General features: G+C 42.1%; 2 protein-coding genes and 2 long non-coding RNA genes across 7 annotated transcripts; 2 read left to right on the top strand and 2 right to left on the bottom strand.

The window, feature by feature from the left end:
* Nucleotides 1-631: 631 nt before the first annotated feature.
* Nucleotides 632-5,820, bottom strand: LOC130701355 (uncharacterized). Its single transcript, XM_057523319.2, has 6 exons — nt 5,463-5,820; nt 3,108-3,206; nt 2,824-2,915; nt 2,664-2,749; nt 1,150-1,306; nt 632-852 (listed from the first exon to the last, which is right to left on the bottom strand). The coding sequence occupies exons 1-6, from the start codon at nt 5,586-5,588 to the stop codon at nt 795-797; spliced, it is 618 nt and encodes a 205-aa protein (XP_057379302.1). The 5' UTR covers nt 5,589-5,820; the 3' UTR covers nt 632-794.
* Nucleotides 5,821-6,869: 1,049 nt separating this feature from the next.
* LOC130701265 (protein unc-79 homolog) lies at nt 6,870-17,389 on the top strand. The gene is made up of 26 exons (XM_057523223.2): nt 6,870-7,006; nt 7,224-7,343; nt 7,445-7,606; nt 7,719-7,889; nt 7,955-8,044; nt 8,140-8,325; nt 8,886-8,900; nt 9,084-9,361; nt 9,439-9,916; nt 9,980-10,301; nt 10,375-10,604; nt 10,672-11,256; nt 11,338-13,051; nt 13,122-13,245; nt 13,308-13,557; nt 13,648-13,754; nt 13,825-13,995; nt 14,063-14,586; nt 14,649-15,276; nt 15,341-15,457; nt 15,522-15,895; nt 15,956-16,077; nt 16,147-16,301; nt 16,378-16,524; nt 16,591-16,713; nt 16,786-17,389. Exons 1-26 carry the CDS (start codon nt 6,985-6,987, stop codon nt 16,996-16,998), a joined length of 7,428 nt encoding a protein of 2,475 aa, XP_057379206.1. The 5' UTR covers nt 6,870-6,984; the 3' UTR covers nt 16,999-17,389.
* On the bottom strand, nt 8,553-9,231 carry LOC132088424 (uncharacterized). Its single transcript, XR_009421994.1, has 2 exons — nt 9,078-9,231; nt 8,553-8,999 (listed from the first exon to the last, which is right to left on the bottom strand). It is a non-coding gene; the product is annotated as an uncharacterized LOC132088424 (long non-coding RNA).
* Nucleotides 17,390-17,902: 513 nt separating the features above from the next.
* Nucleotides 17,903-21,348, top strand: LOC130701370 (uncharacterized). 4 transcript variants are annotated; one of them, XR_009004035.2, is made up of 10 exons: nt 17,903-18,434; nt 18,501-18,778; nt 18,865-19,164; nt 19,225-19,261; nt 19,322-19,520; nt 19,588-19,874; nt 19,962-20,225; nt 20,363-20,425; nt 20,591-20,707; nt 20,785-21,348. It is a non-coding gene; the product is annotated as an uncharacterized LOC130701370 (long non-coding RNA). The 4 variants fall into 4 exon arrangements; XR_009004036.2 differs by having other exon boundaries at nt 19,225-19,520; nt 19,588-19,679; nt 19,756-19,874; XR_009004033.2 differs by having other exon boundaries at nt 19,225-19,520.
* The last annotated feature ends 1,151 nt before the right edge of the window (nt 21,349-22,499 follow it).

Raw genomic sequence — 22,499 nt, 5'->3', positions numbered from 1 at the left:
GGTGCGTTCCGGGCCAGGGCGGAAGGGGGTCCACCGGGTTCGTGTGTGCTTGCGCGCGCGGGGTTCTTGTTTTGTTTTTTAAATTTATTTAGCCATTTGTTTTGTGTATTGAGCAGGGCACAGCCTTTCTTTCCCCCCCCCCCCCCTTTTTTTCTTAGCTCTATGCGAGATCGTTCAACAGATTTTGGAATGTCTCCTTTTACTTCATTTTTTTTTTTTTTTTTTTTTTTTTTTGGTTAGAAAAAAAAGGGGGGGAAGGCAAAAATGGAGAGGATTTTTTTTTATTCTTGTCGGCCAGGTGGGGGGAGTTTTTACCTTTTTTTTTTTTTTTTTTTTTTATTCCCGTGTCTCTTGTGGGTCGTGTCTTGTTTGTTGCACCGGCTCAGCCGCCCTGCGAGTCGCTTTTTGACCTTTGAACTTTTTTTTTTTTTTTTTTTTTTTCTTGAACACACTTTTTTTTTTTTTGAGACTTTACCACTCCGGGTGTGTATTGCTCTCTTGAAAGATTATACATATGAACATATACAACAATTTATATATATATAGAGATATTTACCTGTTTGACATCTTTTCTTCCTCACCCCCCCCCCCCCCCCCAAAAAAAAAAAAAAATTTTATTTCGGGAGGGGGAAGGGGAGAGTTTCTATGTCTGTGTGTGTCGTTTCATGAATATGACGGATATGTGTAAGTATGGCACAAAAAAAAAAGTAAAGAGACAGAAGTGAAGGGAATCGTAATAACAATAAAAAAAAAAAAAAAAAGGGAAGAAAAAATGTTGGGGCCCCGCTCATCGATCAAGGTGCTTTCGGATTGATTTGAAGTTGGCAAAAGACGTCTCCCGCCAGGCAGTAACTTTTGATATTTTTGGAAAGAAAAAAAAAAAAGAATGATAAAATCAAGAGAATTTTCTTCTTTCTTTAAATAAAGAAAAATGATTTTTTTTTTTTTTCTTGTGTGTTCCCCAGTCGTTCAGACTAGTGAATGATGGATAGCCATCTAGGAGGAATAGCATTCCTCAAAGAAATCATTTCCATTTCTACCTCTTGTTCACGTGTCTTTTGTCTCTTTCGTTCTCTCCCATTTTTTGTGTCTGTTATTTTCTCTCTTTAAAACAAAAAAAAAAAAACAAAAATATTTGATTTGATTTACCACTGCCGAATGTTGGGGGATACTTGGAATTTTTGATAAGTGTCGTACTGCTCCTGGGTTAGGTGGCATCCGCCGGGCAGAGTCAGCACAATGGCGGGCCGCTGGAATTCAGCCACTTCCGCCGATCCCGCACGAATATTTTGTCCCATACCGACATCTGCCAAAATAGAAATCCCAACGAATCGGGGATAACAGAACAACAAAAAAAAAAACTTCAAACATAATAATCAAAAGAAATTGTGGGTGGAGAGGGGGAGGGCGTCGAGGCGGCATTATCATTCGTACATTTGAAAGAACACGCACGTCCATTTTTGCTTGACTTCGATTATTATCGTGAAAGGAATACATTATCTAAAGAAGGGCCGCGGACGAGGAGAAATGGCATTGTGTTCAACGGGAACACAAAACTTTCTATTGAGAAGATAAATAAAAAAAAAAAAAAAAAAAAAAAAATGATACATTAAAAAAAAATTTCCCAACAGTCTTTCCTTCCCCTTCCTATTATTACTCAATCGGTCACACACGCATAAGGAAGAATGGGGGATTTTCTTGTGTGTATTTGTTCGATCTATTCTCAACGAGAGTTTCCGGATGTGAGCTCACGCCGCTTTAATTGAATATCGGGACCGTGCCCCCTCCCCTACAATAACAACAACAAAAAAAAAAAGAGAAAACTGACCACTAATGTTATTCGATCTATTTCCGTCTTTTTTTTTTTTTTTTTTTTTTTTTTTTTATCCCTCCATTTTTTTTTTCGTATAAAATGCGCTTTCAGACTTTTATTATTTTTTTTTTTTATTTCCCTGTTCCCAGTCTCATTATTAGAAAATATCAAGGGTACGATCTAATTTAAACACTTTGACACGCTCATCCCGTTCCGCTTCTTTTAATTTTTTTTTTTTTTCCTTTGTGGTCCCTTTGAGCAAATGCGTCGCCAGTGCGTAAATCGGAAGGGGGGAAAAGACATCATCCGCGGTAGCTAAAATATAATTTAACAAGGCCGACGACGGCATCGCCTCTTTATGATGGCCATTAAATTCATTACGGCTGTGTTTTTTTTTTTTTTTTTGGGGGGGGGGGGAGACCCCGGTTTTCGGTGGTTGCTTGTTTGTCCTCCTCTGCGGGTGAATTACAGCTGACGAGAAGTTTTTTTACTTACGAGCGCTCAAACAGCCTGTGGTAGTTTCGCTTCATTTCTCATGATTTTCTTTTCTTTTTTTTTTTTTCTCACGCGTGCCGCCATAGTGAAAATGCGTTCGGGCCTGCCGCAATCGTCTCACAAAGAGAAAATTACTAATCTAAACACACGTGGAGTACGGGGCGCTGCGGGAGGGCAATGAATTCTCCTGCGCAATAATGTCATCATCATTATCGTCCAATGTTTTTCAGACTTTTCTTTTTTTTTTTTTTTCTTTTTTTTTTTTTTTTTTGGGAAAGCCTTTCTTCCATTTTGTTTCGAAATGTTGGGCCGTTAATGAAATATGATAGATTTTGTTTTAATTGTCGGTACTCACCTGATTTGCGATGGGAGTCGCTGTAGCTCTCCACGTAATCAAAGAAAGGTGGCGGTTTGACTTTAATCATGCACGTTCGGATGCAACTAAATGGCATTGCAATTGCAAATTTTGAAAGGTGTTTGGCCGCAATTGGTAAATTGATTATGTAATGCTTTACCCGTTGTAGCAGCAAACGCGTTCTGTTTTACCTCCAAGGCAATCGATATCCGAACGACATATCTTGGCATAACAAGCTTGCGGATGGTTTACCTGATTTAAAAAAAAAAAAAACAAAAAAACATTTTTTTAGTCCATTAAAAGTTGATTCCTAGAAACGAAAAATTGGGATAATGGATTCCATTCTAATAGCTTGTTTTTTTTTTGTTTTTTTTTTAATACTCTAAACAAATAAGGCTTTTGAAAATATGATATCTGATTGTTCCCAAAATTTGAAATACATACCACTGGTGGGCAAACGGGCACCCCACTGTCATCGACTTCAATGACAGGATTGTCATTGACGTAGTCCTCCATTTCCGTTGACGCATCGTCCTCAACGCTCTGCAAAAGCGAATCAAACCAGAAAACAATAGACATTATTGTTTCGATTTTTTTTCTTTTTTTTTTTTCTTTCTCATTTTTCATTTTTGAAACGTTAACGGGAAAATCCATTTTTGTATTGAGATTCATTTTTATCGCCTTCTTTCTGCCGTCTTCCTTTGTTTACTGGCATCTCTCTTCAACAAAAAGGCACGGAGAATATGAATCAAACAATTAAGCGGGAGCTGCGCGTGTCGAGGCAAAGAAATGACATCCAACGAATCCCACCGACATTGCGTAAATTGAAAATGTGCCTCTGCCCGTCGTTCCTTTTCATCATCTGCCTTTTGTTGAATCAGCACGTTTCGTAATAAAGTTCAAACAAAACCCTCCCCCCCCAAAAAAAAAAGCGGGCCAGGTGCCATTTCAGCAGATTTTCGGCTCAAAAAAAAAAAAAAAATAAAAAATAAAATAATGAGGAAACAAACAAATAGAACATGTAAATTTCTGCCGTGTCACGATGAAAATCGAACGTTTGACAAGCATGCTAGCAATATTTGTTTATAGTTACGGATTCCAGTCAGAAAATGTAAACGAAAGCTCAATTTTCTTTTTTCTTTTCGATTTTTTTTTTTTTTTTTGTCCGTTGACTTGATTTTTTCGGAATGCGAATGCATTTGCGGCTGCGATAGTGTAACCCTCTTTGGTCGGAAGACGTGGCATTCCGGTTGTCTGGGTCATATTGAAGCTCGTCAGACATGGAGCGGTGCGTCTTGAAAATGTCGAGACAATCTTGACATTACCCCCGAGGCTCTGACAATTTTGTCCCATTACGAGAAAACTCGATCATGGTCCGTGTCGTTTGTGTTTCGGTACAACCGGTTGGACCACACAAAAACACGTTTGCTCATTTGATTTTTGATTGGTCGTCAAAATGTTCGGCTATTCGTTAGAAAGAGCTTTTCCCTCCCCTTGTCAAATCAGTTTCCAAACATCGGCGACGTCACTGGACTTGGAGAAAAAAAAATAAAAAAATAAAAAATAAAAAAATCCTCTCTATGTAGTAGCCGACCTGATATTCAGATAGACGTTAATATCTCCCAAATGATTCAAACTCGCTTCAACGTCAAAAACGAGAAAAGGGCGAAGTTGTTTTCTTTTGACATCGTTAATTGGCCTTGTTTTCTCTCCTTTTGTTTTCTTTTCAATCTACAAATGAAAAACAATCGGATCCGAGTTGACGGTGTGTTAAACAAAAGCCCATCAAATGATGGGAATCTCAAGTTTTTCTTGTGATTTTGTTTATTCAGTCGTTCGTAGAAATGTGGTCGTGATCTCCCACATTTCAATTCCGGTAGGATGATTGTAATGCGCGGCGTTTCGTTTTTCATCCATCCGCAGTAAAACCATGTTGAAATTCCGTTAGTCAACATTCGTGTAGCATTTCATTCTCTGCGCTCGGCTATATCATTCCCCCACCCCACCCCCACTCCCTCTCACGCTCTAATTTTCCTGTTTTCAGATCTTGTCAGAACTATCGAATGCTTCTTCCGGCCCTACCCGTTCAACCACCCCTTTCGTCCTCTCTTATATTCGGATTACAAAAGAACAAAAAAAAAATATATATATATAAATATAAATAATAATCATGATTTAAATAAATAACACGCCACATGTTTCAGAATTGCCCCGTCCGGTTAGGCTTCCTCGCCATCACTTAGTATAAGCTCCTTTTTTTTTTTTTTTTTTTTTTTTTTTATTCTTTGAACTGCAGTTCGTTGGTCCTGTTCAATTCTTTTTTCTTTTTTTTTTTTTGTTGTGTGTTGTTCTTTCTTTTTTAAAAAAATCCTCAAATTGATGACATCCGCGCGCTAAAAGTGCCCGAGGCTATGGCGCAAACATTTGTTTTCTTTCCTGATTTTTTGTTTTCTCGCTCGTTCAACTATTTATTTATTTCCAGCGGAAAGAAAGAAAGGCAAATAGAACACTGTAGCTCTTAGCTGATGAAGCACTCTTGTGGCATTCACGAAAAATAAAGAGCCATTTCCAATTGCAGACACAAAAACAAAAGCGAAAAGGAAAAAAACTGTTACCGAAAGAAAATGACATAACCGTTCCCCCCCCCTCCCCCATATTAATAGATTTTTCCCGCGTCACGTAACGCCGTGAACGTGAGTCGGTGCGACAGCCGGACTAACGGCCTCCGCTTAGTGTCTAATAAATTGTTGCCTAAAACTTTGAAACCCATTTTGATATGGGACAGTTGATGTTGTTTACCTGCCACATTAAATGATGACTGTTGTCGGCGTGACTGTCGAGCGGCACGGCCGGAAGAAGGTGGGGGGCGGCGAAGAGGAAGAGTGCCAAACGGACTAGCGTGATGGAGGGCGCTAATCGAATCATGTCGCGTGTTTTCTTCGTTGACGATGATGACGATTGAAAGTTAGTTTCCTCCGTCCGACGTGTCGATGTTGGCGAGCGGCCTAGCGATAATGGTGATGGATGCTGCGATTAAGAATTGATTAACACCTTCGAGGGAAAAAAAAAAGAAGCTTTTGAATGATGACTTATTCGCTTGGGAACGTGCGATATGATGCCTTGTGCTAAACTGACGAAAATCCGGGCGTTAAGAAGCGCTTTATTCCCTCCCGAGAATTCCTTTATTTTTTTTTTTTTTTTAGTTTTTCTTTTTTCTTTTTTTTTTTTTTTTTTTTTTTTTCGTTCTCCGCGTTTAGTTTTTTTTTTCCTTTCTTTCTTTTTTAATTATTAAACTGCTGCCACCTAGTGGCGTGTCACGGTGACGTCACGAACGCGCTATTCAATGCCAACAAACTCTGCGACCCGAGCTCCAGCCGCACGCCCTAAACGATGGTAACAGAGGTCAGTGACATCTGTTGAAAGACTTTATTTCTGGATGCCCCTTTTTTGTTTGTTTTTTTTTTTGTTTTTTTTTTTTCTCTTCAATTTTTGTTTTGTTTCTAATTCACAAATTGCTAGAATGAAAAGCATAGCTGTGTCTGGCCGCCGTCTTCAGCAGCGTGTTAGACACTTGTGTTTACACTGGAACTGGGAGAAGCCAGAACTCACGCAGACACAGACTGCAACGTCGCCCAGGCTTCACAACTTTGTGTTTTGTTGTTGATTGCTCTTGTCGCCGGACTTCAACTGAGACCGGTTCGTGTGTGTGCAGCGCAGAGTGGCAGCTTAGGTACGGTACGCGGATGGCTGGGAACGCTTTTGATTGCTTATTATCATAATAGAAGCGCAACTCAAACAAGCAGCAGCTGCTTTTTTCTTTTGCGATGTCGCCACGCTGGAATACAAGCGCACAGATTGCGCACTGACTCGCGCTTTTTTGGCAGCCAGCTGCACATTTGCGTTTCTCATCTTGCTGTTTCTCTCATTTGTTTCGCGCTTGGCCGGTCGCTCACCCGGATATGCGATACCCGGCTACAATGAAGCTATAATAAGAGCTTCATAAAAACAGGAGTTTCGCTATAAACCCGACCCCCAACTATGCGCTGTGAACGTGACTTTTGCCCCTCATTTCATTGTTTTTTTTTTTTTTCGTTTCTTTTTCAATTGGGACTTTGATTCTTTTTTTTTTTATTTTTATTATTATTTTCAAATTGCGCGCTGAGAAATCGTGATGATTAAAAACAGTGCGTTTGTGTTATTGCGCAGACGCGGGACATGCGCGTTTGATGACTGTAAACCAACCCGGCCATCGGGAGTCTGCGAACGGGGGAAGAATCATCGACCCGTTTCGTCCCATGTCTGTTATCAGACGGCCAACAACATGGCCACGAGAGCGGCGACGTGTAAGTTGAAGCCAATTCCCCAATACTAGAGTATAACAACTTGTGTATAGTTCTAGAAGCACCGATGACCTAGTTATCGAACTTGGCTTTAAAAGTTATTGTTTTCTCAGCAGTTTTCTTTTTTTTTTTTCTTTTTCTATTTGTGTTTGTTATCGAGAGCCGACGAAAGATGCACACTAGACAGATTGATGTGTCTGTTTGTTTTGAAATGAAACAGTCGCTGCCAAGGTGAGGAATCTGCACGATTACCAGCTTCGACTTCTCAACAGCTCCGTCTCGCCACCATCCGGTCACGATGTAGCCAACACTCTTAAATATTTCTCTCAGATGTTACTCGGTAAATGGCTGACCCGCATTTTTATTTCGTTTTTTTTTTTTTTTTTTTTTTTTTTTTTTCCTTCCTTTTACATACGCACTTTATCGATCTTTCATTTCCAGGCATCTTGAAAGATGTTCCGGATTTCCCTCTTGTCATGATCTACAACAAAGAGCGCGATTCCAAACGCATGGCGCTCTTCCCTAGTTTGGATTACAGAGGACTTTATACTGTTTTGATCCAGCTGCTGGAAGTCATCCCTCTCATTCAGACGGGTGTCGATGGTATGTAATTTATTGAAGCACTTTGTCATTTTTACGCGTTACACGCAAAATGGCGTCTATCTACCAACTCTTTGTGCGTCTTTTTCCCGGATTGTTTCATTTTATAACGAAGTATTGGGCCAAGCGCTGATTAGCACGATCCTGTGCGTCATGCCGTTCATCGAACAGGATTTGATCGATAACCTACCGAGCCTTGTAGCCTCGTCTATCGTTCACTTGCCCACGTCACTTCACGGCTACATCGTTCAGGTCCTCTGCTGCTTCCTTCTACCACTTACCATGGGTTTGCAGCTTTGAATCAATAATCGATGATAGAAAACATTCAAAAAAAAAAAAAATTTTCAATAGGTACTCCGCCAACGGATGGCGTCTTCAACGTGATCGAGCCTTCCATTCCGGGAATCATCATGGCCGTTCTGCAGTACACGAGCAACACAGGTGCGTTTTTGGGACAAATCGCTCGTAATCGTAAAACATGTCTTGTTTTTTTATCGTGCGTTTCTTTCTTGGAAATGTGTTGAATCGATGTTTAGCTTATCACTGTCAATTAATGGAAACGCTCATGTCGCTGAAGCCGGATGTGGCTAAGGATTTGCTCTGCGTTATCGCTCACGGGACGTTGAAAGCTCGCGTGCCGGGCGCCCACCTTTTATTCTATTACTGGCCGTCCTTGAATCCCACGCTGTACGACCGCCGCGGCGTCAACACGAAATTCAACGGTATCGTATTTTTTTTTTTTTTTTTTTTTTTATTATTATTATTATTATTTTTTTATTTTGTGTGGGTGTGTGCGTGCAAAATTTTGCGTGCGTGTTTTTCGTATTTGGTTCTATTTATTTATTAATTTTTTTTTTTTTTTGGCGTGTGTTTTCGCTTTTTACATGTGGGTGTGTTTTTTCTGTGTGCTGAGTGTGCGCGTGCAATATCCGCGTGCTTAATTCCAGGATTAATAATGATATTTATATATATATATATATATAAAAAAAAAGGAAGCGGACATAAAAGAAAAACAACCTTAAACTAAACAAATTAGACACGCAGCAGTTGTATCCATTTAAATCAACGTGTGGTTTTCTTGGCGTTCATCTTAATGTTTTCTTTCATTCTTATTCTCTTTCTTCTTTTTTTCTTCTCCAAAATACTACTACCACATCTTTCTCTTTTTCCTTCACATCTCAACTCCCTTTGCATGTCTTCTTGCTTTTTGATGGTTTGTTCGATGTCTTCCCTCTTTCGCGTCGTGACCGATGGGCGCGCCCCCTTTTTTTTAATGTAATAGGATTCGCTCTTAACGGTGAGTGCCACATTACTTTTCACGACCGCTTTTTTTTACGACTAACATGATTTTTTCGTTTCAATTTACGTTATTTGATTACGCTTCGTTCTTTAACTACTGCGAAACAAAATTGTATTAATTAATTTATTTATTATTTATTTTTTTTTTTTTTGTAAATTATCAACACCCCCCTACCTGAAGGTTGGAAGCCAGTGCTCTGCCAGCGGGAAGAATGCCTGAGCAGCGGAGAAGCGGCCGAATCTATCAAACTGTGCTTGGATCATCGTGTGGCCGTCAGCCAGCAGGGCAACAACGAGAATGGGCCGCTTCTGGTCGTCTGCGCTGGATGTGCTGACGAAATCAAACGCATAGACCCTCCCGCCAATTTAACAGCCAATGGCAACCAACAGCAGCCGGTCGAGCCTTTGGTCGAACTTCTTTTGCCCATGCTTCAAGTGGCCGCCACTTGTGACAACACGGTATATAAATAACTGATAATCATTTGCTGGATTCGAATTGATCATGCCTAAATGGGATTCTTTGTACGTTTTTGCAGAGTTGCCGTTCGTCAGACAAGACGGCCAGCGTCTCGTGTTTCTCCGCCAGTTGCACCAGTTACAACAACAAACGACCGATACGTTATTGTGCCCAGTGTCACTCGATCCGACACAATAACCGACGAGGTGGAGACCACGTTTACCACTGTAACTTGACCTCGGCTTGGGAGATGTCGCCGGAGATGCAGAGCTACACCGTTGAGGCCATCGTCAGTCTTTTGAAAGAAGCCCAGCCCTACAGTTTTGAGCGAAGTAGCGAAAGTAATGACCGGCTCACTCGAGCCGGTCTCTGGCTCTGTGGCGATTTGGACACCATTTATTCATTCGGATTGGAAGAGAGAAGATTACTCAGTCGCTACGGTGTTTGGCTTCTCACGGCGGTTTGCAGACCTGTGCCGCAAGCCGCCAAATCGATTATCGGCAGATTAATTGGTGCACTGTTTCATTGGTTTGATACTACTGCCCACGTCACGGATGGTGATTATCTAAATAAAGGCTAACGTTAATCAGAAAAATAATTCAACTGTTTCTGTTTTGCAGATCAAGCTGGGAGTGTGTTGGAACCGTTAAAGTCGGAAATGCTGCGCGAGTGGATCGTTGAGGCGCAAGAAAATCAATTGGATGTCCTTCTCGACTGTCTGATGCCCTGGCCGGCTAGCTATTCGCGCATAGGGGGTAGCTGGGATACCGGACATTGTCCAAAAGCTGTTCACATCAAAGAAGGGTTCAATCGACTCTTTTGTCTCGTACCGTACGAGATTATCACCGTCGATTTGTGGAACGACATCGTGCCCCGTTGGCTCGAATCGATGGTCTCCACCGTGCCGTCTGATGAGTGGATTGAATTCCGGATCATCTTGAGGTGAGTAAACGTCTTGACTAATGTTATATTAAGTTCTGCTCATGGCGATTGTGCACCCTTGCATTTTTGGCAGCAAACTGCTTGACTCTAGCATGAGTCCTTTGGGTTTTGATGCCCAGCAAATGTTCCGTTTTCTGGCCGTTCGCTTCCGTGGAACTCATTTGCGCGTCCAGCAACAGACGCTCAACTGGCTCCAGCTTCTTTCTTCCCTACACATTGTCGTACCAATTGATCTTCTAGTCAATATCTTCCAAGAAGGTGTCAATACCAGCAAATTGGATGACAACGACATGCCGAATTTAGGTTTTTTTTTCTTTCGATCACAATTTTTTTCATATTTTTATTCAAGAAAATTCAATTTTCCAAATAGATACGGAAGAAATTCGGCCATTGTCGCCCGTTTCCAATCAAAGTGTTCCATCATCGGATCTACCTCTGAGTCTTCCCGAAAAGAGTCTTGCTTGCCATGTTCTGATGCTGGACATACTGCTGGAACAATTAGAAGTGCAAGAGGAGCCGAGCAACGGCGGGTTGTCTGGTGCGCCACTAGCCCAGCATTGCCTAACTCTCCTGAAAGATATGATCCACGTCCGGCAGAGCATGTTACACAACTGCACTTCAGCCGATTGCTACATGTGCAGCTTATTAACTTCGTGGTACCAGCTGGCCCAAGAGCTCATTGCCTTCTTCTCTCCGCTGCACGCTGCCGTCGTCTGTGAATGTCCAGAAGAGCTGGAAACGTGCGTCGAAATGGCAACTGCCCAGTCAGTTCAACAGCAACAACCCAGTCCCGTTGAAAAGGTGGTTCATAAACCTGAAGAGGCTGGGCCAACTGTTCATCACCCAGAGCAACAACAGCAAGCGAAACAACTGGGTGATGTCAGAACAGCCAAGATGGAGACCGTCTCCGAACTAGATCTTGCACCGATCCTTCCGTCGGAAAGAGTCCTCAGAGGTATTTTCTGCTTCTGCCCTGAATTTGAATGTCATTAGAAGCTCTTGCATACCGTAATTAAATACGGTTTAATTTGTCTAGCTGTGGCGAATGCAGTAACCTGTACTGAAAATGAAGTGGCCAATTGCAAAGCGCAAGTTTCTCATCCGGGCATGTTGAGTGGCGACGATCCACCTAGCGACCATCAGGATCATCAACAACTGAATCAGCAATACTGGGTGACGACAGCTGGAAACTTCCGGTTTTCACTGGAAGAATTACCCAACCATCTCCAATTGATCTACGGATTCTTGAAAGAGCTCTATCATTTAATCCGGCCCGACACGCAACGACATCTATTGCGGTGTGTCGAAATCCTTTGCCTTCATTGCGAAGTCCTCAGCAAATCGGCTTGTCGCGAACATCCCGGCTTCCTCTTTTGGGTCCAGGAGAACCTCACGGTAGCCCAGTTGTGGAATCTTCTCGAAAGTCAAACATCCCACGTAGCGCAGACCGGTGCCTCTCTTTTGCTGCACTGTCTTACCCTTCCAGGCGGCTCGGATGTCTTTTGGAAGATCATGGAATCAGATTTCCATTCGCGTGAATGGAAAACCCGCTTCTCATCCGTTGAACGCATGATGTTGGTCTTCCAATTTCTGGATGATGCCACCGTTAAGCAGAGTTCCATTTTGCAATCGATCTTGACAAACGCATTCTGCTTCCTCATTTCATCCATGGACGATATCAATTCGGCTGTAGCCAACAGGGCGACCATTCTCCTGGAGAGTTTACACGATGGTTCGCTGAAATTGCTCTGTTGGTGTCTGGAACAACAGTTTGACAGTTTCATCTGCGACAGACCGCTGTTGTTACATTCCATTATGGCACTTCATCACCACCCTTGGCTAACAAAACGCAAGATCATCTCGTGGAAGTTCTTCTTCAACCGTTTCGATTCTCTTTATTTGGAGGCTCAGTTGAGCTTGCAACGAGCTGGAGAACTGATTGAACCCCGCGATCTGAAGGCCAGTCACATGTCAAACGAAAGCTTCAATAAAAAGCTGCAAAAAGCTCGCGAGGCTATCAGACGTTATGCTCCTAGCAGACCCAGTTCTCCCACTCAGCAGCCGAGAAGTTTGATGCGCTCTTTAAGCCTATCGAATCATCGCAATTTTGGCCGTCGCAAGTCTGCCCAGAATTATCAACATCATGGAGGGTCCAAGAGTTACAGCAGACAAGGCTCTTCAGCCCAGTTAAAACTGTTGCGATCGAGAGGAGGTCTAGCTGGTGATCGGATGAACAATCAACAGGCATCCCAGGAAGAAGCCTATGTAGCCCTTTTCATGCAACGTTGCTCCGAGCTGGACGACTACGACGGAGAAACGCATTCCTTACTGCTGACTACTCTGATGCAATTCCTTGCACAGCCTGATCTCGCCCAGTTAAGTGATGATAAATTCCAGTCGCAAATTCAGAATTTAGTTCTGCGTCATTTGAGTCTTTTACTGGGATACGGTCCGACCGAGAGGGCCTTCTGCGTGACGCCACAAAAGCTTAGATCATCGGCCACGTTCAACGCCTTTCTGTCGGCTCTTCCGCAAGTTCTGGATCGCAATTTGGCCATTGGAGCGACTCTTTTACCGATGACGTTATCTCTGATGATCTTCTGTCCAGCGCCGCCATCAAAAGCCAATGGTCCTGGGGGCAGTTCTTGGTTGCAGTGTCATGGACAGGCCGGTGTACCTATTATCATGCACGGATCCATGAGTAGCGTAGGTTTTGCTTCTGGATCAGCTGCTGCAGCTGGTTCTAATAAGTAAGTTTGCATTCATGTTGTGACGTAATCATGAAACATTTTACTAAGTTGGATTTTTTTTTTTATTTAGCGTTAATGATCGACACAACGGATCAACTCCACAGAGAGCCTACAAACCAACCTACTCGTTGTGGTATTTAGAGACCCATCCACGTCGGATGTGGTTGCAAACGGTTTTAGTTATCCTGTACAAGGTATGTTTCTAGGCAGATAAGTATGGCAAATTATTCTAAAATCTTCTCGATTTCGTTTGCAGTATCGTTATAATCAACCGAATCTGGCTCCCCTAGTACAAAGTATAATGCGAGTTGTCCTCAACACGCTGGAATCGCAATACCATCGCTGTTATCGCTACGGAGGTATCGGAGCCACCTTGAGTCATGGCCCTCCATCGACAGCCCAGCATCAGATCCACGGAGTTGCTTCGGCGGCAACGATGAGAATGAGAGATCAAAGTCAGGCTTCCTTGGAAGTTGACTCTCCCAATGATGCAGCCGATGGGAAAGGTTTGATCTTTGAATAGTTTGGAACTTAATGACATTAACTATCTTTTTTGTTTGTAAATCTGCAATTTATTTATCATTTTATGGATCCAGGGAGGCCAAATGTTATTGGACATGGCGTTGGAGCAGTCCTGGGCATAGCTGGCCTTGTCTGGGGTTCTTCAACTATTCAACATCAAATTCAGTTTCAAGTCGCATCGGTAAAATCTTAATCCTCCAGTCCGGTGATGACACAAAACTTCTTAATATTTCTGCATTGTGCCATTACAGAATAAGGCCAACATCTCCTTGTCGTCACGACGCGAATTGACCGGCAGTATCTCAAGCGAATGTGATATCGATCAGGATGTTGATGGCGTCGAGTTAGAGGTTATTCCCGAGAGTCCCAAGAGTAGTAGACCGGATCCTGACTGGGATCGTGATTCACTGGCTGAAGTCGAGGTAAACCCTTGACTTTGATGTTGCCGGTTCACCTGCTCTATCATCACTGTTGTGCTCTGTTTAATAGATCCTCTCGGAGATGTCACAGCAAGAACCCAATGCTGCCACAGCTGCATCAGAAGTTTCATTAGCTACCTGTGTCCGCCAACCATCAGGTGTATACGAAGCCCACACGGTCGTATCCCATCGTCAAATCAATGCCGCTGATGCTGCTGCAGCCGCTGCAGCGGCCACGGCAACACCTACGGGAGTCAGAACTCGTCAGAGAAAAATCGGAATTTCTATGGGAACCATGGGTTCCGAATTGCCGTTCGTTGCCACAGAACAGTCAAATCGCCAGCAGGCTCCGGCGGAACCTCAAGCACCTCAGCCTGTTCCTGCCAATATAACAATACCGGCGTCCATTAAACAGAGCTCTCTCCGCGTTGGTGACGAAGTAGCCTGTCACCGCTGCTCCAAATGCAACGCGCCGTTCGAAGAGTTCAGCGAAGAAGAACTAGGTTTATGTATTGTCATCATATCTACCTTTGTTCATCGAGAACCTGCCTTGGCCGCCCCCATGCTTCCGGAGATTCTCCGCTGTAACGCCAAGTACGTGTATTGTATCATTATTTTGAACGCATTTGTAAATTTACGTTCTTTTTAAACAACAGATGGGCAGGGAGCACAACTTACACCTGGCAAATGGGTAGCAATCTGTACGTACCCGGTGAAGTTGGTGCTATTGCGCGTCAGTTTCTCCGGTGCCTTCTGCACCAGTTGACGCCGAACAAGGTGTTTATCCAACTGTTCCAGACTCAGGTGCCTGAACAGATGAAACAATCCTTCTTCAAGACGATGGCATCAGCGTTGACTGACTTTGCCGAGCTGACTCCAGCTGCACCCCTCCAGTTGTTGCTGGAATCTCTGAATGAGCAGAAACAATTGTCACCAGCCCAAATTGCCATGATTCTACCCAATGTGGCCTGTTATTTTGAGTGTTTACCACCGCTGGAGTTAAGCGCAGGAATTTGGACGCCACTTTTCACTCAGCTAGAAATTTTCTGCACTCGGCTTATTCTAGTCCTGCCCTTGCTAAATGGCAATCCAGCTCACAGCAATTCGCTTCTGAGAATAATGGCCAGCAGCAATCGGGTGTCAGCACTCCAACTCGCTCCGTGTCGTAGTAGCATTCTCGAGGCTTTCGCCAAGGTCGTGTTGTACATCGTTCAGCATTGGGCCGGCTTCGATTATAAGCATATAGTAGAACTATGTCATCTGGCCTTTCGATCATTTGTTAAAGTAACAAGACCTTCTTTAATATTTAAAAAGTCAAAATATCATTGGTAACATGACGCCTTTGCAGGATCGTGAGAAGTATATGTTGACACGGACACTTGTCGATGAACTAGCCTCCGTGATGAAACTGAAATCAAGTCTACCGGATTCAACGTTAATGATTTTGGTCCATTTCATCTTGCAAGTAGCTCAAATTCCGGAATTTGTTTCTGTTCTAAAATCAAACTATAATTGATTTTCCATTATAGGATGCTGGAGGTACTTTGCCACCCCATTGCCTGTTAATGGACGACTCAGATAATAGTGCCAATCATCTGAAGGTGTCTTCAGCTGATGGATCTACTGGTAGTGGCAGCACTGGTGCATTCGACTGCATCCGACCACATTTTAACGATATTATGGACTTTTTGGCTGACGTTCACACGCTCAGCAAACTCAAAAGCAATAGTCGGGCCATGAGCCCTGGTCCAGGTTTAGATGAAGATACCCTCGGTGGAACTGTCAAAGCCGGGATGGCACAACTTTTGGCACTAGAACTCGTCCGCGGTAACGGGAAAGATAACAAATGCCTTCAACGTTACATGCCCTGGTTGCTAAATCCGCCGTCGTCCATCCAGCAAGGGTACGATTACATCGATAAAGTTTGCTTAGAATAAATTCGTTGAAAAGGATTCATCTACAGGCCACGGGAGTTCCTGGAATGCGTTTGCCATGTGAGACTGCTGTCGTGGTTGTTATTAGGTGCATTGCAACATACAGCTCTGGTGACTCACACTCACTCGAATGGGCCACTGTCCATGCCAAGTAGTCGAATTCTAACTTCATGCCTTTAAAACTTTGAAATAATATTAAAATTTTGTTTCACAATTGTAGCGGGCGTAACGTTGAATCCTTGCTTACCGTTACCCATCGAAGTTTCCTGCTCCTTGGCTGATCATATTCAGGGAATATTGGCTGGATTCGCAGAACAATCGAAGACTTCCGTCCTTCACATGTCGTCTCTATATCATGCATTCCTTCTATGTCAAGTATGATGTCGATAGTTTGTTCTGCTTACTGAAACCTCTATCAATGGAGCTTTACAGTTTGCGTTTCCTTTTGCAGCTATGGACGATTTATTTGGAGTTTATGGCCGGCCAGCAGGGCAATAATTCAAACGCCGAGCAACAGGCTACCATTTTCAATGTTCTGGTAGACTTTTGGAGCAAAATCACTCCATCCGTTTTGCAATTAGTAGCGCACTCCTCAGTGGTAAATCAACCTATACGCCGTGATGTTATCACCAAAAGTTGGATTGATGAGAACTTCTCTTTACAGCTAACAGAGATGGTCAATTTACATTTTTTGAGCCTCATGGAAGCGTTGGCTGAGTGCAGATCGTCGGTTTTGTCGCTTTTGCTACCCCTCTGGACACCAGTTTTGCAAGCACAAAATTCACAGGTAAGATTTTTTTTTTTTTTGCATGGATGACACAGAACGGTCATCCAAGTTAAACGCTGGTCGCTTTTGCAGACACAGTTACCCGTTCATTTGCAAGTTCGTTTACAAGCCTGCGTAGAAGGCTATTCAATGAACATGGGCACGGTGTCGAACGGGGGTGGTATGTGCGAAGGATTAGAAACTCATTTGGAAGGGTGGCTACTTCGTTGGCTACAAAAACTTCAGTTTAAGATGGGTCAAATAGAAATTCAATCCTCCACTGCTAGTCAGTTTTACAATGTTTAGTTCTCCGCATTGCAGAATCCCATTATTTAGGTATTTGTATTTAATGCATCCCACGTAGCGCAGACTGCTTACTCTCTTTTGCCACACTCTGGTGGTTCGGGTGTTTTTTTGTTTTTTTGAAATCGTTGTATCAGATTTCCATTTACATGAATGGACAACCTGCTTCTCACCCCTTCCGACAACAACAAAAAAGAAAGAAGTCGGGCTTATTTTAATGTCCTTATTTTCAAACCTGTCTGAAGTTGTTTTCTCGCCAGATGGCGATCCTGGATCTCCTTTTATTGTCTTAAAAATTTTGATGAATATGTGTTAGATAGCTGTATTGGTATTGCGACAATTGATCGTTCAAGAGGTAGTAGTGAAAGTTACATGCAGTTCTGTTTAGTTTGAAGCCGACCATAACTATATTATTACAAAAGGGAATAGATTGCCTGAATTTAAATAAAGGGCTGTTTATTATAATACATGACATCGTGCCATATTCGATGAGCACCGGCATGCAATGCTGGAACAGTGGTTCTATTCCCACAAGAGAGAATGAAAACATAACCGTTTAAAGTTGTTTCTGATCGTCGTTATTGTTACGAAAAATCTTCATACAAACTACACCATTAGGGACTTGGAAGAAAACTTTACACTGCACCACATTGTAAAATTATTACAAGTCCAAGAAGGTCCAGGAGTGGAACTTGAAGAAAAATAATAAATCAATGAATCAAACGCATATATTATAATGTTTTGGCTAAAATCAAGAAATCAGTTCCGATGTTGGCGCCGGTAAAAGCAAGACTTTTTCAGGTTTCATATTGTTACCGATACGACCAACAAATATTGTCAACGCCACAATATGATAAAGTTTACTGTGATTTTGCTCTAGTTTGAGAGAACTTTCGACCATTATGAGTGAGTTCGTCATTGTGAAAACACCAATGTCGATTGGAAATCGCCTAACTCATTACCACCAAAGAAAAGAAAAGAAAGAAAAAAACAAAAAAAACAAAAAACAAAAAACAACCCACGCCATGGAACAAAACAGAAAACCACAATTGCCGGTGCTGAGGGTCTTCAAATAGAGGACCAGTTGTCTGCCGAAAACCGGCACCACCGGCTCATGGCAGACGCACCCAACCCACATCACATCACATCACATCAGCGCCACCTGATATCCATTGGGCATGGGGCCTCCACAGGGTACTAGGCGTGAGCATTTCTAGCGACTCGTCCTGAGACTGTTTCTTCTATAATTATTAAAGAAATCCTGTACATCTCACCAATTAAATTCTGAAATAACTTAATGGATTAATATCAAGCAAGGATCAGCTTCACGATTTAAAGCCTTCAGCAATTACAACAAAAAGCCCGTATTTAAATTGTTGTCTAAAATTTCTACAACCATGACTTTTTCCTAAAACCTATGAAGTATGATGTGCTGACAGGTGAGTGTTACACCGACATCCCATATATACCAATTATCTGCTTATTCCAATTTATTTCTTTTTTAGGGGATGAGCATAAACTATGCTACACGTGAAAAATGTGGAAATGGCCTGCAGAATGCATATGCCATTTCGCTTACAGATTTGAAACTTTGTTGCCAAAACGATACCCACTGTCGGAGAAATCATTCAGTTTTTATGTAGTGAGGTGATGGTTGGGATCCCACCTCCATGGAAGACACATATAGTGCTGTGGATTTTCAAAGAGCTTTTGATCACATTGAAACAAACTTTCCTTATGGCAATGAAGATCCTTTGGATAACGTGGAATCACAAATTCCTAGGTAATTTCCTAGGCATCTATGCTTGCAAGTACTTATTGTACTTAATACTATAAGGTTGGCAAATTTCGTTAACATTTTTCTTGCAGCTGAGAAGGTGAATACGGTCATCAAGCTTCTGCCTCCATGTATACTGATGCCTGCTGCTGTTTGGTCAGAGAAACAGATGTTTAGTTGCAGTTTGTTTTTGGGGCTTTGGTTTGACCTCATCTAGATGGAAGCCAAAGATTGGCCTGTGGATTTTCAAGGAGCTCTTGATCACATCAAAACAGCTGCTCCTTACGCAGATGAAGATCTGCTAGATCATGTTGAATTACAACTAGCTTTTAATACTGTTATGGAAACGAATGCCTACAAATCACTGGGGTTAACTTCAAACTTGAACTTATGTAACACAATACTTTTAAAAATCGACAAAGTATTTTTAATGCTTTTTTTTATATTCCCAGAATTTTTTTGGACGATTAAGTCGAACATATCTCTAAGGTACGGTAACGTTGTAAGATGGAAGGTCGGTCACTATTTACTTCAGAAAAACGCTTGTAGCGCATCACCGTTGGTCAACTAGTAGAGTTCTGCGAATTTTCCAGAGTGAAGTATCATGTTGCTAAATCAAATCGGATACAGTAGCACACGTTTATAGCCCTTTGCGCGCATAGCATTGGCCAACCGGGCATCAAAAGACATTTAAAACCTTTCACGTCTCTGATGTGGCATCGATGAACATCACACAGGGAATTCCTAGGTAAGAAAGGTTTTTTTTTAAGCTATCGAAATTAATAATCACGTCTTTGTTTCCTGACAATCTTCAGGATTAAGGAAATCATTAACGCCTCAAAGGCACCTGTTATCTCCACCCAACTAATTGATAACGAACCGGAATATGCCCGACGAGTAAATGGAAGTATTAAAAAAACTATGCTTGGAGAATTAAATTTAGAAAAATATTTCCCGTAGTTTTTCACTGTTGTCCTTTTAAGGTGACGGTTTATTTCGAGGAAGTATATTTGCCTGATGCATGTTTCGTTGTGATTAAGTTAGACATGAACCGAATCCGCTTGCTGAAACTAAAAGTGGATGAAAATTCTATCCAGTAGAGGTAAATTAATGATTTTCTGATTTACAAATTGAACTAATTTTCTTTTAACGTTTTTTATTTAGTATTTTTTTTTTTTTACGTTTTCAGCCTCTGTACGTGTCAACTAAAAATAAAACCAGCCTTCATGAAAGTCATCAGTGAAACAAGAGTGATTGTTAAGCCCGTCCTATCTGCAAAATCGTCAATGTGTCATGTGATAAAGTTCCTTAAGGAACAATTGCCTAGGGTCGTTATAAAGATACGTTACAATTTCTGTAACTATAACTGCTTTTCAACTTGCATCCTGCTTCATGGTTAACCAACGGTTAGCCGAGCTGTCATCAATATCCATGATACAAGGAAAGTGCCCAGGTATTATTTGCTTTTAGAGAGTGACAAGTTATTAAGGCAACGGTAAACGACGCAAAGTTTTGTGAAGAAAAATTGGGAACATGCTTTTAAATTTATTTCAATTTAAAATGTCGAAATTAATCTTTTAACTATTCCAGGATTGTCTTAAGGTTTATGCATTAACCTTTCAAAACCAGAGTCATCTTTTTACAAATGAATTTGTAAGTAAAAATGAAGTATTTTTCTAACTATGTACATTTATGTAACACAAGCGTCCAGTTTCGGCAAAATCACTGCAGCAATCGTAATTAAGAATATCTGTTCATCAGCGGGAATATGTAGATGATATATAACTAATGTTTATTTTTTTTTTTTAAACCGTGCAGATTCCAATTCCATCTGGAAGACCTTGTCTTGTAGAATGCAGCAAGGGCAGTGATGAAAGGAAGCCACTACGATACGCTTTCATAGGTTCAGAGAATTCCATATGACAAAAGCTTAAGGTAATATTTTGGATAAAATTTGAAAAGTCGTAGCAAAAAATACGCGTCCATCTAATTCTTGAATTGTTTTTCTAAAGGGCAACTTTCTCTACAACGAAACGGAGTTGAGGAAGGTTTACTCCTACATACTCAAAAGGTTCCTTGTTTGGGGCAATGACCGGAATAAAGTATAATGATTGGATACACTACATGGAATTTCCCTACTTATTCACGTTCTCATTTATAACGGTATTAAATTTTTCAAAAGTTGAAGTGTATATCTGGGCTCCCTTCCTTTCCGTAGCCCCGTTTCCCCTTGACTCGTAATAAGCCCGTAGGGGGTCATGCCCCTACTGTACGGTATATTTAAAAATAACATATACCGAGGTTTGGAGGGCTCTGGCCGGAAAGGGGACGTGGGGGTCCGCGTAGTCCGATGATGTGTTCACGGAGGGCGACGTGGCTTCCCACAAATCCGAATTAAAGGTTAATCGCTCCAGTAAAAATGTTCCATATCTTCGGCTCTTCTTCCGGCTTCTCTTAGCCAATCACCGGGTAATCTCCCCGGTGGGTCAACAAGGCAGTGTCTCCCCCTGCCTGGGTTGACGGCAACTTTTGAAAGGGCTATCGTGCCTTTTTAAAGTTGCAAAAATGATTCTTATGTGCAGAGAATTGTCAATAAAATTTTTTTTATAAAATATTTTTTGCAAAATTTATTTTTTTCATTGTCTGTGTTCGCTGCCTTCACACAAGACATTCATACTTTTTTTTTATTAAGCTTGCCCAATTCAACTTTATTGTTTATGTCACCCTTGATGGTAAGCAAGGTGTTTCCAATGGTTTATCGTCTATCTGTAAGCATTCAATTATTATCCAGGAATCGAACCCTGGATGTTCGGCATACCGCGCCGATGCTCTACCAATGAGCCATGAATCATATGATGACAAGTTGGCTTTTTTCTAGTCACTTGCGGACTTGCATTTACATTTTGAAAAAATTGGTAAGGGGATCGAACCACAGACTTCTTGCGTCACAGGCCAGCATGCTGCTGTTATGCCATTGCTACCCTTTGTAATAATGATTAGGATTGTGATACCTATATAGATATGCAATTCACATTAGCTTATTATGGAATGCACATTATTTTTCAATAAGATCATGGTTGGAATAATGGTAAAGCGTGTGGTCGTCACGGTAGATTACTAGGGTTCGATCCCCATGTCAACTAATGTAAAGCTAAATAATAAATACAAAAGTAAATAGTACAAAGTCGTTTTTATTGTCCCTCCTTCCACCCACATATCCACCACTTTCACATACATTTCAAAATACAGTACACAACATACAATACATACACAAATACACTTAAAACTAACCCGTTGGCTGCCACGCCACCTATCTACAATAGCTACTGTCGCTATCAAAAGGATAGCGACCAAGGGGGCCGGGTGGGCCGGGCTGAGACGGCGATAAGACCTTTACGGAAATGCACATCCCAGGTCTACATCGCCGTCTCGATCAAGGGATTCCCTGTGGTGCATTGCCTTTGGGGCCATTCGGCCAATCTTGGGCAGTGGCGCTGCTCCACCCCATGGCAGATAGACCATGGAGCAGAACAGCGCGGCCCGTCCCTCTCAAGCTACAAAAAAAAGGGGATCAAAGTGGGTGGGTGGCAGCCAACGGGTTAATTTGCAAAACATAATACAACATAAAACAAAACACAACCATACCACGAAGACGAGGCGACCACGAGGTGACGAAGGGGCGATAGGGGAGGCGAAGACGGCGTGGCCACGAGGCGTAGACGGGGCG

Source organism: Daphnia carinata, chromosome 10 (assembly GCF_022539665.2).
Source record: "Daphnia carinata strain CSIRO-1 chromosome 10, CSIRO_AGI_Dcar_HiC_V3, whole genome shotgun sequence".
Classification (NCBI taxonomy): Eukaryota; Metazoa; Arthropoda; class Branchiopoda; order Diplostraca; family Daphniidae; genus Daphnia; species Daphnia carinata.
This window is presented reverse-complemented; position numbering and strand designations above follow the sequence as displayed.

Bases quoted from the DNA above. Each gene is read 5' to 3' on its own strand.
- LOC130701355 (XM_057523319.2), bottom strand. From the start codon at position 5,588: ATGATTCGATTAGCGCCCTCCATCACGCTAGTCCGTTTGGCACTCTTC. The intron at 3,207-5,462 runs GTAAACAACATC...TCGCTTTTGCAG, and splicing joins GTCATCATTTAATGTGGCAG to AGCGTTGAGGACGATGCGTC. The intron at 1,307-2,663 runs GTGAGTACCGAC...CTATTTTGGCAG, and splicing joins CGACTCCCATCGCAAATCAG to ATGTCGGTATGGGACAAAAT.
- LOC130701265 (XM_057523223.2), top strand. From the start codon at position 6,985: ATGGCCACGAGAGCGGCGACGT. The intron at 7,007-7,223 runs GTAAGTTGAAGC...GAAATGAAACAG, and splicing joins GGCCACGAGAGCGGCGACGT to TCGCTGCCAAGGTGAGGAAT. The intron at 7,890-7,954 runs GTTTGCAGCTTT...AATTTTCAATAG, and splicing joins CCTTCTACCACTTACCATGG to GTACTCCGCCAACGGATGGC.